The sequence below is a fragment of the Amblyraja radiata genome, chromosome 3, assembly GCF_010909765.2.
Source record: "Amblyraja radiata isolate CabotCenter1 chromosome 3, sAmbRad1.1.pri, whole genome shotgun sequence".
Lineage (NCBI taxonomy): Eukaryota > Metazoa > Chordata > Chondrichthyes > Rajiformes > Rajidae > Amblyraja > Amblyraja radiata.
The window spans coordinates 1,947,074-1,964,194 of NC_045958.1; the positions used below are offsets into that span (position 1 = coordinate 1,947,074).

The 17,121-nt window shown below is 41.9% G+C and overlaps 1 protein-coding gene across 1 annotated transcript in view; it reads right to left on the reverse strand.

Moving 5' to 3' along the window:
• Positions 1 to 1,264: 1,264 nt before the first annotated feature.
• tmem167a (transmembrane protein 167A) overlaps positions 1,265 to 17,121 on the reverse strand; it is a 35,157-nt gene continuing 19,300 nt past the window's right edge. Inside the window, exons 3-4 of the mRNA XM_033017230.1 lie at positions 6,098 to 6,132; positions 1,265 to 1,677 (exon numbers count right to left, since the gene is read on the reverse strand). Of these exons, the coding sequence (XP_032873121.1) occupies positions 1,607 to 1,677; positions 6,098 to 6,132 (106 nt within the window). The 3' untranslated portion in view covers positions 1,265 to 1,606. The remainder of the gene's footprint in view (positions 1,678 to 6,097; positions 6,133 to 17,121) is intronic.

The window sequence follows — 17,121 nt, forward strand, 5'->3', positions numbered from 1 at the left end:
TGGCCGGTAACTCTCTTAACAGACATTGATGCAATAGAAAATATGTGCAGGAGGAGGCCATTCGAGTGCATTAAACATCTGGCACATTCCAGTGAATTGGCCTCCCACTGCCTTCTGTGGCAAAGCATTCCAAACTCACAACACTCTGGGTGAAAAAGTATTTTCATCATCTCAGTTCTAAATGGCCTACCCCTTATTCTTAATTCCACAATTACAGGATTAATAGAGGCAGCCTCTCATCAAAATTATTTGTTATAATTTTAAACGTTGAGCATGCATGAAAAGTTGAAGCTCAGATTTCACAAAGCCTTTTCACAAGCCATCAACCAATGGATAGGTGGGGGGGGGGGGGGGCACCCCCCCCTTCAACCTGCACCACTTTTGTTGCCTGTTTATGGCAATTCCTGTGTGTACTAACTACAGAAACATAGGAACACCTTTTCAGTTATTCAGAATATTAAGAATATATATATATCATCACTACCTATTTATACCTAATATTTACAATTTTTTTCAGATTCTCTGCAAATTATTGGATCAAAATCTTGCAAGTCCCTTCCAAATAATAATGTAGCCAAGACCTTCATCTGCACATCTAGAGTAGTTGTAGTTAGTCCACTATCAATTCAAAGACAACTGGGGTGTGCAAGAAATGTTGCCTTTGCTAGTAGAGTTCTTGTCTCAAAGGTGGAAAGTGAGGGGAAAGAAGTTATTTTGTCAGCCAAAACATATTAAGTGTACAAGGTGATACAGAATATTGCAGCCATTTACCAAGCAATATGGCCAAGCAGCACAGAGCTCCAGTAACAATGAGTTGCAAAATGAGATGGCTACTGGAATAAATCGACTTTTGGTGCAGACAGTGAATCACCCATCAGCCTCTATATCAAAATACCATACATCCTCGAGTCTTTGGACATACGGCGCAGAAACAGGCCCTTTGGCCCATCGAGTCCACACCGACCAGCAATAATCTCGTACACTAACACTATCCCACACACTATGGACTATTTACCTAAGCCAATTAACCTACAAACCCATACATCTTTAGAGTGTGGGAAGAAACCGGAGCACCTGGAGAAAAATCCACACGGTCACAGGGAGAAGGTACAAACTTGGTGCAGACAGCATCCACAGTCAGGATCAAACCTGGGTCTCTGTTGCTGTAAGACAGCAGCTCGATCACCTCGCTGCCCATCATTGTCTTCTTTTCTGGGTTATTAAAGCATAATATTGGTTGAGAAGGAAAAATAGCTTAAAAAGATCAATTTGAAGAATTTTATTGACAATATTTAGACAGTTACACACAATAATAACCAACAATCAGATGATTTTCATAGCAACTCTAGCTCTCCGGGTGCAGGCAGGGTGGTTGGTTTAGTCCAATCAGAAAATATAGCCAGAGTGGGGGCCCCATCCCAAACATCTCAGTCCTTGGTCCAATAGCAAAGTTGAAATTGACGTCACTAAGAAAAGCTTGTGAAGAAAGATGCACAATATTGATTTGGGAGGTTGAGGCATTCGTGGATTATTTCATACTTAAAAAGGAAATTCTTATATTTAACCAATGTCTTTTATCCATAGTGCTGTTCTTTCAAGCTGACTGTTACCGAACAAACAGAATACTGAATGCCATCACAATGCAACATATAGCCACATACTGGCTTTTTCGTTCACCTGCAAAATAGAAAACAAAATGTGTTGGATATCAAATATAGAATTCAAATGATTATGTGATACAAATGAATTACTTCGATCAAATATTGAATTCAACCAAAAGGATAAATCTTGACATAATCAAGCCGCAATTAACAAACATACCACATCCACATCACCGGACTCAAGTTTATTTTTACAATAGGGCATTAAATTACATCCTACGTTCGAATGCAGTGTTATTAAGGTCAGTGTGTTGATATGTACCACCTGCACAAACCTCCAAACTCTTAATAATTAGATTTCAAATGCAGGAATGAAGTGTAAGGCAGGGGAAAGGAGAACAGAGGGGGAATCAGAAGTAGCGTACAGGTGAGAGAAGCTAAGGATTTCAGAGAAATTGAAGTAAGCTGATTTACAAGTGTAGTTTACTAGGAGCTGGTCTTGACAGGTGAGGACAAAAGTAATGGGCACACTCAGAGAGAGATTGGATACATGCAGTACTTTGCTCATGAAAAGAGAACAGAGAAGGATGAAGGCCTATCAGAAGAATGACAGTTATCAAATCTGGAAAGGAATGAAACAGATTTATGGCTACAAAGAGGCAATAAGGCAGAGTTTACATTAGTCTGAATGAGGAACAAGATGAAACAATATCCACTTCAGCCCAAGAATCCGGCATTTTGGATTGAGTAGCCATTATAAAGCAGATAAAAAAAACTTGTAGTTTGTTCTTTGCAGATAGAAGGATCTGAGGATTTAAATTTTGCATGAGATATCTGGGTAGTACGGAGATACTCGAGCATTGAAGAAATATGAAAGCCAAGAACAATCCTGCAGATGTTGCCACTAAGAATCAACTATATAGATAGTTTAGCATAAACCAACATATTTGAAGCTGCCCATGAATTATCCTCCTTCCCTGTCACTATTTATTCATAGTGGACCACAATATTGGCATTTCATTGTTATCAATGAAAGAAGAAATCAGGCACAGGTTTTTTTTAACATAACAAAATAAATAAAGGACTAAAATCACAACCTATTTTCTTCATGAAATTAGCTCCTAAATTTGTGCTGTATTAGTTTAAGAAATATTCTTAGTCTTCTTCCATCTCTGAATATTCATCTTTAACTAAAACCTATCATTCTTGGTTTAACGGTTGTTACTCTCCTTGTGCTGGTGATTTCATCAAACGTCCCCTGAATTTCCAGACACCTTTTCATTATTTCAACATTCTATTTTGCCACTTTTCTCCCCATTTTCTTGTTAAATTTGAGACGAAAGATTGAGAAGAACTTCATTTTATGTTGAATTCATTCTCATTACAGCTTTACCTTTCTATCCTTGGATTTTTTTTCCACTGATTAAAAACTTCAAAAATGATCCAAATATATTTTGGCATTTTGTAATTCAGACAGATCTTTGTAAAAGGTTAATTCTTCTGTTACCTACACAAATGCTGTCTAATCTATTCAGTGTCTAGAATTTCTAAATCATAGTTTCTGGTTTCTAGAATCCCCAGTATTTTGCCTACAATGATGTTCCAAATGGAGTGTTTTAGTAATCAATACTTTCAGGAAAATATACAAAGATGCTTAGCATTTAGTTAAAAATAAAAGGCACTTTATTGCCGTGGGATTTTCTCAACAATTTTTCAAAAAAATAGGATACATTGTTTTAAGAATTTTCCATATACCCAATTTTGACAAACTACCATTAATTTTCTGTAATAAAAGGCCAACAAAATAGCTCTTCAGACTAACTTTTATATGGGTCACAAATTTTAATAAAAAGGATTACAGATATTACTACAGCAATTCTTAAGGGAATTTAATTTGCCATTAAAATGGCTGATATACTTCATTTATTGCATTCCAGAACTCTGTGTACTTCCTAATAAACTCAATATGCATTTGGGTCTGATCTATTGAAGTCTAGAAATATGAAAAAAAGTTGAATGAGATATTATAGGGTCACCATGACTGGACTGCTGTTTGGTAGAAAACTCAAATTGTCTACATTTATTTCCATTTCCCTTTATGAACAAAAAGGAAAATAATGCTTTTAGATCCTTGTGCAAAGAGAACCACAGACTGTCTGGATTTTCTGTGTAGAATCCCTTTTGTTTCAGAAATATTTAAGATTGCACAGTTAACTTTTATATTAATAAGCACAAAGGATATTTTGTGAAAGTTGGAGGTTTTAAAAATAAATGGTAGTTGAGAGCTCATTTTTCTGCAGAAATAAAGGGTCCAGTATGATCAGCTTTTAGCAGTTAATATTTCAAGGGCACAGCTGTCTGAACAACCACTCATTTAAACAAGTTCTTGACAAAAAGCATCTGCTCAAATCAGTCATGGTAAGAGAATTAAAATAAATTAATTTGTACGCCTAAAGTCAGATCTTAGTGAGTACAGTATAATACCAATAGTTAAATATTCTTTATAAGAGCATGTGTAGATATGGCAACCGAATGTCAGTGATCTTCTTAAAAGCAGGTGGGAACCTCCGACTGGAGTAGGGAGAGGTTAAAGAAGTTTGCAAACAGCAAGTTCTGGAGCAGACGTCTTCATAGACCAAAAACACAGAAAGGTACAGCACAAGAACAGGCTCTTGGGCACATAATATCAGCGTCGAACATTAAAGTACAATTGTGGAATGTTGTCAGAGGTCATAGTCTTTGCTGCACTCAGTACCTTTAGGCCATTTCTTAGTATCATGTGGAGTGAATCGAATTAGCTAAAGAATAGCATCTATCATGCTGGTGACCACTGGAGGAGGCAGAGGTGGATCATCCGCTGCCTGAAGATTTTTACTAATGTTTCAGCGTTCTTTTTTGTACTGATGAACTGGACTCCCCAATATGGATCATCTTAGAAACATAGAAACATAGAAATTAGGTGCAGGAGTAGGCCATTCGGCCCTTCGAGCCTGCACCGCCATTCAATATGATCATGGCTGATCATTCTTTCATGGAGTCGTCTATTTGTCCATCACCATTCCAGATTGGGTGTGACTGGCCAGCGAAACTTTGATCTGGTCCATAGGTTGTGGAATCACTTAGCTCTGTTTATTGCAAGTTGTTCGTATTGTTTGGCATACAAAGAACCTTAATTAATGAGATGACTGATCTTCAGCTGAACATATTTTTCCGCAACAGGTGCTAAACCTGTTGAAAACCCCAGATCAATTTACAGGCATAAGTTTCACCTTTACATCCTATGTCATGATTTACTTTGCTTTTTCATCTTAAATTAACAAAACTGAGCAATGATAAACTCAGAGGTACAAATTTTGCAATGTCAAGAGTCAAGAGAGAATCGAGAGTGTTTGATTATCATATGTCCCAAAAAATGGAATATTGAAACTCTTACATGCAGTAGCATAACAGATGTGTAAACACAGTACTCCGTAAACACCATAATAAACACCAAAAGCTCAGTATATAAGAAATACAATAATAGTACGAAGACAAAAACTCTGCTCAAATGGGTCAATATCCAAACTGTAAGTTACCTTTAGGACAGCAGCCCCAATTTTTAATATTCACCCATACATTTTAAATCAATAGCCATAGCTTGGACTGAAGCCAGAACGGAAAGTAACTGATTGGGTATAAAGAGTTTACAGGAACACAACAAAGAATGGCATTAACACCTGATATGAATTCATCTTGTTTCTTCAGTGCTGAGGTAGACCAAGGATTTGAGGATGCAGTAATACTGCAATAGTTGCTTTCAAAGTGTAAATACTTTTCTAGTGATAACATTGGTTCTACAATCAACACCCCACTAACAGTCAAGTCCAAGGTCAAGGAAAAACGACAGGGTGGATACAGGTGGGCTGCAGATGACAAGGTCTAGGGGCTGTTACAACGTGGGCAGCATGGAAGGCAGGTAGCAAGAAAGAAAATGAAAGCGTAGATATCAGAATAACGATGGAAGCGAGGTTGCATCCAGAGGGCAATAATCGTTGAAATTTGCTATCCAAAACAAAGTGGACACTAGGTACCAAGTATGTGCTGAATAGAGACCAACAATTTTTTAATTTATTTAAAGGAATGGAACGATGCAAAGTTAGTGCAAGAAACGGTGCAGTGTTAAAGGATCAGCCATGATTGTGTTGAATGCAGGAGCACGAATGAGGGGTCAAATGATCGACTCCTGCTTCTATTTCTTCTGCTGTAAAAACATTTGAATTTGCTCAAAGTGATGAAATGAGAGGGGAAAAAAAGAATAATGTCTGATCTTGAGGATTCAGATAAAAATCTAGCCAGGAACAGAGTTTTGCTGTGATGGTGGTAGAATTTTACATGTAAAAACTTGGGGCAGTTTGGGGACATCAAGCACTTCCGAGGGATTTCAGCATCAGAAAATGATAAAAATAAAACAAGCTTAAAACAACCAGAAAACACATCATTAATAGATTCTTTCTTACCTATTCTGGCACACTTCCAAAATATCCCCAGAATTCTGGAAAAAAAATAAAAATGTTCTTTATCAAATTGATATTACATTTGGGAAAAAAAACAAACAGATTAAATTTAAATGATTAAATGATTCAGTACTCTTCATTGCATTTAGCTTTTGTAACTAGCAAGCAATATACACACTACATATATGTGAAGAACTCCTCTATGGCTTGAGGTAGAATAGCCCTGGAGTCAGTAAACTGAAAGACCATTGTGGAAGACAAATGAGAATTTACTCTTTTGAATGATGAAGAATTACCAAACATCTAAGATTAGGCAGACAAATACATAGATGCTGGACAAAAGTCTCATTTGATTACAGCACCATCATAACACAGCTGATGGATTTATTTACGAATGGAAAGATGCGTCATGAATAGTCAAGCGAAAATTTCAGACTCATTAAGACAGTGTGTAACTACATAATCAACTATTGTACTTGGGTGCAAAGGAAATGGAATAGACACTTAATGTGCCAGATTAAAAGCATACAAATATCAATCCATGCTGCTTATAACTTACATTTACCCCAAATCAGACTGGTAAAGCATTTTTTTACTAAAAATCATACTGTGAAGTAGAAGATCTAGAAATTGCTAATTTATAGAGTATATTTACTGGTCATGTAATACCTTCATATTCCATTCAGAGCAACAAACACAAGAGATCTACTTTTCCCAAGCTTTTTTTTTGTAATACAATCAAGATTTCTGACGGCCAATTTTCAATAGACAATAGGTGCAGGAGTAGACCATTCGGCCCTTCGAGCCAGCACCGCCATTCAAAGTGGTCATGGCTGATCATCCCCAATCAGTACCCAGTTCTTGCCTACTCCCTATATCCCCTATCTTTAAGAGCCCTATCTAGCTCTCTCTTGAAAGTATCCAGAGATCTGCCGCCCTCTGAGGCAGAGAAGTCCACAGATTCACAACTCTTTGTGAGAAAAAGTGTTTCCTCGTCTCCGTTCTAAACGTCTTACCCCTTATTCTTAAACTGTGGCCCCTGGTTCTGGACTCCCCCAACATCGGGAACATGTTTCCTGCCTCTAGCGTGTCCAAACCCTCAATAATCTTAAGTTTCAATAAGATCCCCTCTATCCTTCTAAACTCCAGAGTATACAAGCCCAGCCCCTCCATTCTCCCAGCATATGACAGTCCCGGAAATTAACCTTGTAAATCTACGCTGCACTCCCTCAATGGCAAGAATGTCCTTCCTCAAATTAGGGGACCAAAACTGCACACAATATTCCAGGTGTGGTCTCACTTGGGCCCAATACAACTGCAGAAGGATCTCTTTGCTCCTATACTCAACTCCTCTTATTATAAAGGCCAACATGCCATTCGCTTTCTTCACTGCCTGCTGTACCTACATGCTTACTTTCATTGACTGATGAACAAGGACCCCCCAGATCCTGTTGTACTTCCCCTTTTCCCAACTTGACACCATTTAGATAGTAATCTGCCTTCTTGTATTTGCAATCAAAGTGGATAACCTCACATTAAACTGCATCTGCCATGCATCCGCCCACTAACCTGTCCAAGTCACCCTACATTCTCCTCACAGTTCACACTGCCACCCAGCTTTTTGTCATCTGCAAATTTGCTATCTATAAACCCACTGACTCCCATGGCTATCTGGACTACACTTCTTCCCACCCTGCTTCCTGTAAGGACCCCATCCCCATCTCCCAATTCCTCCGTCCACACGCATCTGCTCCCAGGATGAGGTGTTCCAAACCAGGGCATCGGAGATGTCCTCATTCTTCAGGGAGGTTCCCCTCTTCTACTATAGATGAGGCTCTTACCAGGGTCTCTTCCATACCCCATAACTCTGCTCTAACTCCCCATCCCCCCACTCGTAACAAGGGCAGAGTCCCCCTTGTCCTCACCTTCCACCCTACCAGCTGTCACATACAACAAATAATCCTCTGACATTCTCACCACCTCCAACGGGATCCCACCACTGGCCACATCATCCCATCTCCTTCCCTGTCCGCTTTCCGCAGAGACCGCTCCCTCCGTAACTCCCTGGTCAATTTGTCCCTTCCCACCCAAACCACCCCCTCTCCTGGCACTTTCCCTTGCAGGAAATGCTACACTTGTCGCTTTACCTCCCTCCTTGACACCATTCACACAATACACAATACACATCTTCGTGGTGGCAGCGCGACTCGTTGCAGCGGCTCCTACAGCCTGTCTGTCTTTTTTTATTTTTTGTCCAGTTAAATGTAGTGTTTGGTGTTTTTTAATACTGGTTTTTAAATGTGTATATGTGGGGGGCGGGGGGGGGGGGGGGGGGGGCGGGGGAAACTGTTTTAAATCTCTTCCCTGTCCGGGAGACCCGACCTTTTCCCTGTCGGGTCTCCGTTGTCGTTGGGGCCTAGCACCGTGGAGCGGCCTCCAACCTGAACGACCCGGGGGCTCGGGAGACTGCGGAGGTGCGGACTACTCACCATCGTGGGGCTGGCCGGCATCGGAGCATGGGGGAGCGGTGGTGACTCGCTGCTGCGACTCGACTCCTGGGGCTCGGAGGCTCCAGCAACGCAGCCGCAGGTCCGGTGGACTGGGACATCGGGAGCTCGCGGGTCCGGGGGGAGAGAGAGAGCGCTTCCCGGAGCTCCCGCAACGCGACTTCTCCAGCCCGTGTCGCGGGGTTTGGAACGACCCGGAGCGGGGAAGTACATCACCCGGCACGGCTTCGTGGCCGTGGGACATTACAGCGCCCGCCGAGGGCTCCAACTTCGAGACTTCTAGACCGGGAGCGGTGCCGTAAATCGCCCGGCACGGCCTAAAATGGCCGTGGGACTTATCATCGCCCGCCTGGGGCTTGGACATCGGGAGAGAAATGGTGAGCAGGGGAGAGAAAAGACTTTTGCCTTCCATCACAGTGGGTTCACTGTGATGGATGTTTGTGTGAACTAAATTGTGTGTATGTCTGTAGGACATTGTTTTTGTTTGTATGGCTGTGGAAACAAAATTTCGTTTGAGTCTCACTGGGGCTCAAATGACAATAAATTTGTATTGTATTGTATTGTATACAATACAATTTATTTGTCACTTGAGCCTCATAGAGGCTCAAATGAAATGTTGTTTCTACAGTCATACACACAAGAAAAAAAAGACCCAAGACACAACACAATTTACACAGACATCCATCACAGCGCATCTCCTCCTCGCTGTGATGGAAGGCAAAAAGACTTATCTCTCCCCTGCACTTCCCATTCCCCTCCCGATGTCAGAGTCAAAGCCCCCGGCGAGCGATGGCAATTGTCCCGCGGCCATTAACGCCGCGCCGGGCGATGCAAGGCCGCGCTCCGGGTCTTGTTGTTGGAGCCCCCGGGGCTTGGGTGGGAGAAGTCGTCGTTGCGGAAGCCCCGAAAAGCGGTCTCCCAGCAGGGACCCGCGGGCTCCCGGTGTCACCGTCCACCAGACCTGCGGTTGGAGCCTGCGAATCCCCAGGGTCGGGTCGCAGCAGCTCGCCACCACCGCTCCACCCGCTCCGAACTCGGCCAGCTCTACGATGGTGAGTAAATCTGCAGCTCCGCGACTGGAGCCCCAGGTCGCTCCTGCTGGAGGCCGCTCCACGTTGCAGCCCCAACGACAACGGAGACCCGACTGGGAAAAGGTCGGGTTCTCCGTGCAGGGGAAAGATTTTAAAAGTTTCCCCCCCGCCTCCGCCCCCCCCCCCCACACACACACACACACACACACGTACCCCATCAAAAAAAAAAAAAAAAAACTACATTAAAACGGGACAAAAAATAACAAAAAGACAGACGGACTGCAGAGGCCGCTGCGACGTGAGTCGCGACGCCCACCGGACTGGGCGGGAGACCCAAGCAGTCTTTCCAGGTGCGGCAGAGGTTCACCTGCACCTCCTCCAACCTCATCCATTGCATGTGCTGCTCTAGGTGTCAGCTGTTCTACATCGGTGAGATCAAGTGTAGGCTTGGCGATCAATTTGCCCAACACCTCCGCTCGGTTCGCAATAACCAACCTGATCTCCCGGTGACTCAGCACTTCAACTCCCCCTCCCATTCCAAATCCGACCTTTCTGTCCTAGGCCTCCTCCATGGCCAGAGTGAGGCCCACCGTAAATTGGAGGACCTCATATTTCGCTTGGGCAGTTTACACCCCAACAGTATGAACATTGACTTCTCCAATTTCAGATAGTCCCTGCTTTCTCCTCCGCTTCTGAGCTCTCCCTCAGCCCACTGTCTCCGCCTCTTCCTTTCTTCTTCCTGCCCCCCCCACCCTCACATCAGTCTGAAGAAGGGTCGAGACCCGAAACATTGCCTATTTCCTTCACTCCGTAGATGCTGCCTCACCCGCTGAGTTTCTCCAGAATTTTTGTCTACCTACAAATTTGCTAATGTCACTTTGAATCCCTTCATCTAAATCATTGATGTATATTGTAAATAGCTGCGGTCCCAGCACTGAGCCTTGCGGTACCCCACTAGTCACTGCCTGCCATTCTCAAAGGGACCCGTTAATCCCTACTGTCTGCTAACCAATTTTCTATCCATTTCAGCACTCTACCCCCAATACCATGTGCCCAAATTTTGCCCACTAATCTTCTATGTGGGACCTTATCATTTTAGACATCCACTCACTTTGAAACGGCATGCTACAATAAACATGAAGTTAATATACTTAAGTGAATAAAACTAATTATTGGAAAAATAAATGGTGTACAAACAAATCAAGCATTTAAATATTGAATTAAAATTTCCCAGCTGCCGCTCTGGCTCAATGATCTAGAAAATTAGATCTTGGTTAGTCTAGGAATGCAACCACGCTGCTACCCTGCCTGTGAAGGAATTTTAATTCTTAAGTTAAAACCTCCTCACACTTCATTTCAAAATTTCAATAACACTACTTCAACGTTTTTCAAAAAAACCTCTGCAAGTAAAGAAAAAATGGATTTGACATAAAGTCTTATTATCGTACTCCATAGACTCCACTGGGTCAACTTGTTTAACCACGCAAAGTGCTATTCTTCCTCTTTGAGAGTGTTAAAAATGCTGGAACAACCCAGGAGGTTAGGCAGCATTTGTGAAAAGACAGGTCGACACAAAATGCTGGAGTAACTCAGTGGGTCAGGCAGCATCTCTGGAGAGAAGGAATGGGTGACGTTTTGGGTCGAGACCTGATGTCAGGGGAGGGGGCGGGGCAGAGATAGAATGTAGCCGGAGACTGGGGACAGGGAGGGGATGGAGAGAGAGGGAAAGCAAGGGCTAGTTGAAGTTAAAATTGTGAATTGTAAATGAAGTTGAAGTTGTGAAAAGACAAACAGTTAACTTTTCGTGTCCATTATCTGTACTGAGACTTGTCACAGTTAGTTCCTCACCCTCTTTTCAGGAAAATGAACATGTCAGCATTGGCAACAGAAATCACGTTATTTTACTTTAGTCATGTAATTTAGTTTTGCTCCGATTTTCAGATTAGCATCTATATTTTCAAATCCCACTATGACATGCCTCTTCCATTTTTCTAATCGCCTCCAGCCCCACCATCCTTTAAGAAATTCTCCTTCAATCAATTGTATTCTCTTGAGCTTTCCCTAAACTTTAAATCGCTCCAGCATTGGTTTTAAAATTCTAAAGGCCAAAAGATCTGGATTCCATTCCAAATCTGTCTCCTCTTTTTTGCATTAACTATACTGTTTTGATGAAACTTTGACTCTTCCGATCAAACGTCTCTGAGCAGATTAAGCGTTAAATACCATTTCATATTACACCTCGAGTGATTTATTCCATGAAAAAGGCTCTGTATAAATAGAAGCTGTTGCTGTGGTACTGGCAACATTACGATAGCAACAATAAAAATAATGCTATCATCCTTAATCATAAACACAGTCACTTGCAAGAAATACGATCAGGACGAGCCCATTTGGCACTGCAAGTGTACTCTACCACGGTTGATCTTCTACCTTAGTAATATTTTCCTGGCCTTTGCTATATCCTATGGATTTTACCCAGCATTATTCATTGGGATTATTCATTTCATGAATCAAAAACAAACAGCCTTCCAACTACTGATGCTCATGATAGCTTTCTATGGAATTATCATCTTTTCACATGTGTACAATTTTTCTTTAAAATTTTTTATATTTTTATTTGTAAAAATCTAAATGGGTAGCGATAGTTTCGTGATACAGCGATCGACCCACCAAGTCCGCGCCGTCCAGTGATCCCTGCACATTAACGCTATCCTACACACACACTAGGGACCGCTTACAATTTTACCAAAGCCAATTAACCTACAAACCTGTGCATCTTTGGTGTGTGGGAGGAAACCAGAGCACCCAGAAAAATCCCATGCAGGTCACGGGGAGAACGTACAAACTCCGTATCGACAACACCCGTGGTCAGGATCGAACCCGGGTCTCTGGCGCTATAAGGCAGCAACTCTACCGCTGTGCCACCGTGCTGCCCCTAATTCAAGTATTAAACTCTATAGTTTAATACAGAATCAGAGTTTACAAAGAAGCAGCAAAGATTTATTTTAAAAAGGTGCCCAGAAGAAAGGAAGTTACAGAAGGGCTGGTAAAAGCCAAAATGAATACATTTGACAATCTAGGATTATAAAATTGGCAAATTAACAAAATGCTTGTTAAAAGTCATATTATATTAAGTATGGTGAGGAGTATAAAAACACACACATCGAACCCCAGACTCAGAAAAATACAATTCTTTTTCCATATTTACTACCCAGTGATGTCATCAAACACTCCCAGGATTAGGTGCCTCAGGTCCAAACATAGGCACAAACAGAACTTCTGTCTTGCCCCAAGAACATAACTCACCTTCGATGTCAGAACACTCCCAGCTGTGCCACTACGATTTTTTCCACTTTCCACGTCAGTGTTCTTACAGCCTTTCTCAGCTAAACAGCCAGTCTGTACCAGATTACAGTTTTGTGCTATGAAATCATGTCTACAAGGAACTAAGTTACAACTGTCTAAACTTAATTTAGTATCTTCACAGCTGCAGGAAAGGGGAGTATTACTGCATCAGTCTGGGCTGAATTTAAAGTTTATTCTCAGGAGGTAATATGCAAGGGCGTAGTTAAAATTACACTCACTGGTTTGACAATAACCACATGTATACCTTAAAAAGTTAGCTTTGTACCAGTTGCGGTATTACTGATGGAGAGCCAAACTGGTAGAAAGCCAAATTAGTCGCAGACTACCTCCTGGTAGTTCTACATTCAATGTAAAATGTCAAACAGATCCTCATTTCACATCAGCAATTGTGCTCATCCTGCACCGTACGTCATTATAATGATGTGCGTGCAGACTTTTATTGCAAATAGGCTGATCCCTTCTACCAATATCTTCCTCAATCCATTTCAATTGTGCCTTCTTAGTGCTTTTACCAGAGTATTTGTCAGTGCTCATTGTGAGATTCACTAAACTACTACAACATGTTGGAGCTGCTGCTCCTGTGAAGCTTGGCTGTGTAAAATGTTACTTATTTCCACAATCTAATGCTGTATTAATTCACTTACAAAGAAGAGTGCGTTGATAGAAAATTAAAGGGCCTATTTAAGTATATGAAAATATTTCTCCCAGATTGGTCAAAAATTCATATGTTCATAATTGATAGCAGCAGAATTAGGCCATTCGGCCCATCAAGTCTACTCCGCCATTCAATAGACAATAGGTGCAGGAGTAGGCCATTTGGCCCTTCGAGCCAGCACCGCCATTCAATGTGATCATGGCTGATCATCCCCAATCAGTACCCCGTTCCTGCTTCTCCCCATATCCCCTGACTCTGCTATTTTTAAGAGCCCTATCTAGCTCTCTCTTGAAAGCATCCAGAGAACCTGCCTCCACCGCCCTCTGAGGCAGAGAATTCCACAGACTCACCATTCTCTGTGAGAAAAAGTGTTTCCTCGTCTCAGTTCTAAATGGCTTACTCCTTATTCTTAAATCATGGCCTTCAATTAGGTATGTTGCAAAGCCTACCTGAAGCGTCGCTGAAAATCTGTCGCTGCGGGTGTGCGCGATTTTGGCGCCGTTTAGAGGGGGCGGGTTTAAAACGCGATTTTCTCTAGGCTGTTCCAATCGAAGATGTTCAGCCTTGTAAAATATTAACGAAAAATCGCTGAAAGATCCCGTCGCAAAAGCTATTATTAGTTTTAAAGGCCTTGAATAATAGTTATAGTAGTTTAAAAATAAATCACTAAACCCGCGACCACCGGCAGCTGTCAGGGTCGCATAGAGCAAATAACAGAAGGTAGGCTGTATATTTTTACATTAAAAAGGGCTTCTAAAGATCCCTTTATACAAAGTTTAATATTGCGAGTAGCTCATTTTGGGCCCATTATATCCCGCAGTATTTTTCTGGGCATTTGAGGGTACAAATCTACCGCAATGTGAACGTTCTAAACCAGCGCGTTCCACAGGGACCCACTGGAAAGCTGATTTAAATGGACTTTAATTTACAGCAATTGAACACTAAATTCCTTCCATTTGGTCTATAAATTAATGTAAATGAGATTTAAAAATCATGTTTTATTGTGAATTATTTGTGAATATTATTTGGACATTTAGGCCATTTAAAAATGTTAATCATTTATTAAGAAATGGATAGATGTTTAGATCTAGTAATTGAAGTCTGAAATTAGCTACAATTAGGTAACTAACTAATTATATGCTTTAATTTCAGGTCATCCAAGTAAGATTATTTTATATTTGTTTCAGAATGCTTCAATCTATGATAACTGAAAATTTCATTCAGTTCTCTTAATTTTTAAGAAAGTTATGGGCTTTTGACTGTTCACGATCACAGCTTTTTTGTTATGTCCATAGAAAATCAATAGGGAACAAGATGCTCATTTCCGAGTATGAAAATGGCCATAACTTTTTAAATACTTGAGATATGAAAGTGAATTAGGTGTCAAATTAAACTTATTTTTATGCTTTATCTGATGGGATAAATTGCAGACTTGATTTTTTAAATCTCAAAATTTTGTAACATTGCTACTTCAATCATGGCTAATCTATCTCTCCTAACCCCATTCTCCTGGCTTCTCCCCATAACTCCTGATAAAATAGATTGTGTCCTCCCAATCTACAGGAGAGGACTATATAGAAAACATAGAAACATAGGTGCAGTAGGCCATTCGGCCCATCGAGCCAGCACCACCATTCAATATGATCATGGCTGGTCATCTATCTGGAGTAATGATCCTCACGGCACTGCGGGTTTTCCTGTTAAACATTATCTACTCAGGCAAGCACAGACTTTATTTCAAGATAACTTCAACATCTAGTTAAAGCACAAATTCAGATATAGAAATGGCCCAAGAAAGCTGGTTGCTCAAGATTACAATTGGGAAAGTCTAAAAAAAGTTAAAGATTCTGACAGACACTGCTTTTAATTCTGTTGAACGAACAGCATGCACTGCAAAACAATAAATTACAAATTTAATTGTCCATATTTTCACATCAGTTGATTCATCAAGTCAATCCATCATATTGTCAGTGAGAAGGATTATCTATGGATACTCCCAATAAAAGTGATAATGTACCAAATCACCTGGCATAATCCTGCAGCACAAATGTCCATAACTAGGCAATTGCCATGAGATATTCTAGCACAACCTTGTGTACAGCTGATTGCCAGCCACAGTATATCTGTGTGGCCCTGTTGGCCTAAACACAGTGGGCACGATCAAATGAACAATTGACTGCTGGGAGAATGCAGGGATATTTTAGTGCTTCAACTTGAAGATAAAATGTTAATATTCTCGATTAGCAGGTTCAATGCGATTTTTAGGAGTCTGCAAATGTTAAAGACATTCAATTTAAATGACAGGTTTAACAGCCGATGATGGAGGCTGTTGATTCATGGGCTGTAGAAATTATTCCATAGAGTCATTCAGCTAACTACAAGTTAACTACCATTTACACTAATCTCCAGATTCTACCACTCACCTGCACACTATGAGCAATTTACAGTGACTAATTCGCCACCCAGCCTGAATAATTTTGGGATCTGGGACGAAATCCACATGGTTTCAGGAAGAATGTGCAGATTTCACGCAGTTCTTTCAGTGCAGTGAGCCATGTACACTGAACAAATACCTGTGCAGTTCTTGACCACACTGATGTCCTCCTAAAAGGACACAAAGTGCTGGAAAAACTCAATGATTCAGGAAGCATCTCTGGAGAATATGGAATAGATGATGTTTCGGGTCAAGACCCTTCTTCAGACGACTCAACAGCTCTCCCAAATGCAAAAAACTCTTGTTTCTACAATGGGATGTCCTCATTCTTTAGGGAACGGGGGTTCCCCTCTTCGACTATAGATGAGGGTCTCACCAGGGCCTCTTCTATACCCCGTAGCTCGGCTCTCACTCCCCATCCCCCTCCACTCATAACAAGGGCCGTCACATACAACAGATAATCCTCCAACATTTTCGCCATCTCCAACGGGATCCGAACACTGGCCACATCTTCCCATCTCCTCCCCTTTCGGCTTTCCGCAGAGACCGCTCCCTCCGCAACTCCCTGGTCAATTTGCCCCTTCCCACCCAAACCACCCCCTCCCCTGGCACTTTCCCTTGCAACCGCAGGAAACGCTACACTTATCGCTTACCCCCCCCACCTTGACTCCATCCAAGGACCTAAGCAGTCTTTCCAGGTGCGGCAGAGGTTCACCTGCACCTCCTCCAACCTCATCTATAGCATCCGCTGCTCTAGGTGTCAGCTGCTCTACATCGGTGAGACCAACACCTGTGTAGGCTTGGCAATCGCTTCGCCCAACACCTCCGCTGAGTTCGCAATAACCAACCTGATCTCCCGGTGGCTCAGCACTTCAACTCCCCCTCCCATTCTGAATCCGACCTTTCTGTCCTGGGCCTCCTCCATGGCCAGAGTCCCACCGTAAATTGGAGGAGCAGCACCTCATATTACACCCCAGCGGTATGAACATTGACTTCTCCAATTTCAGGTAGTCCTTGCTTTCTCCCCCTTTCCC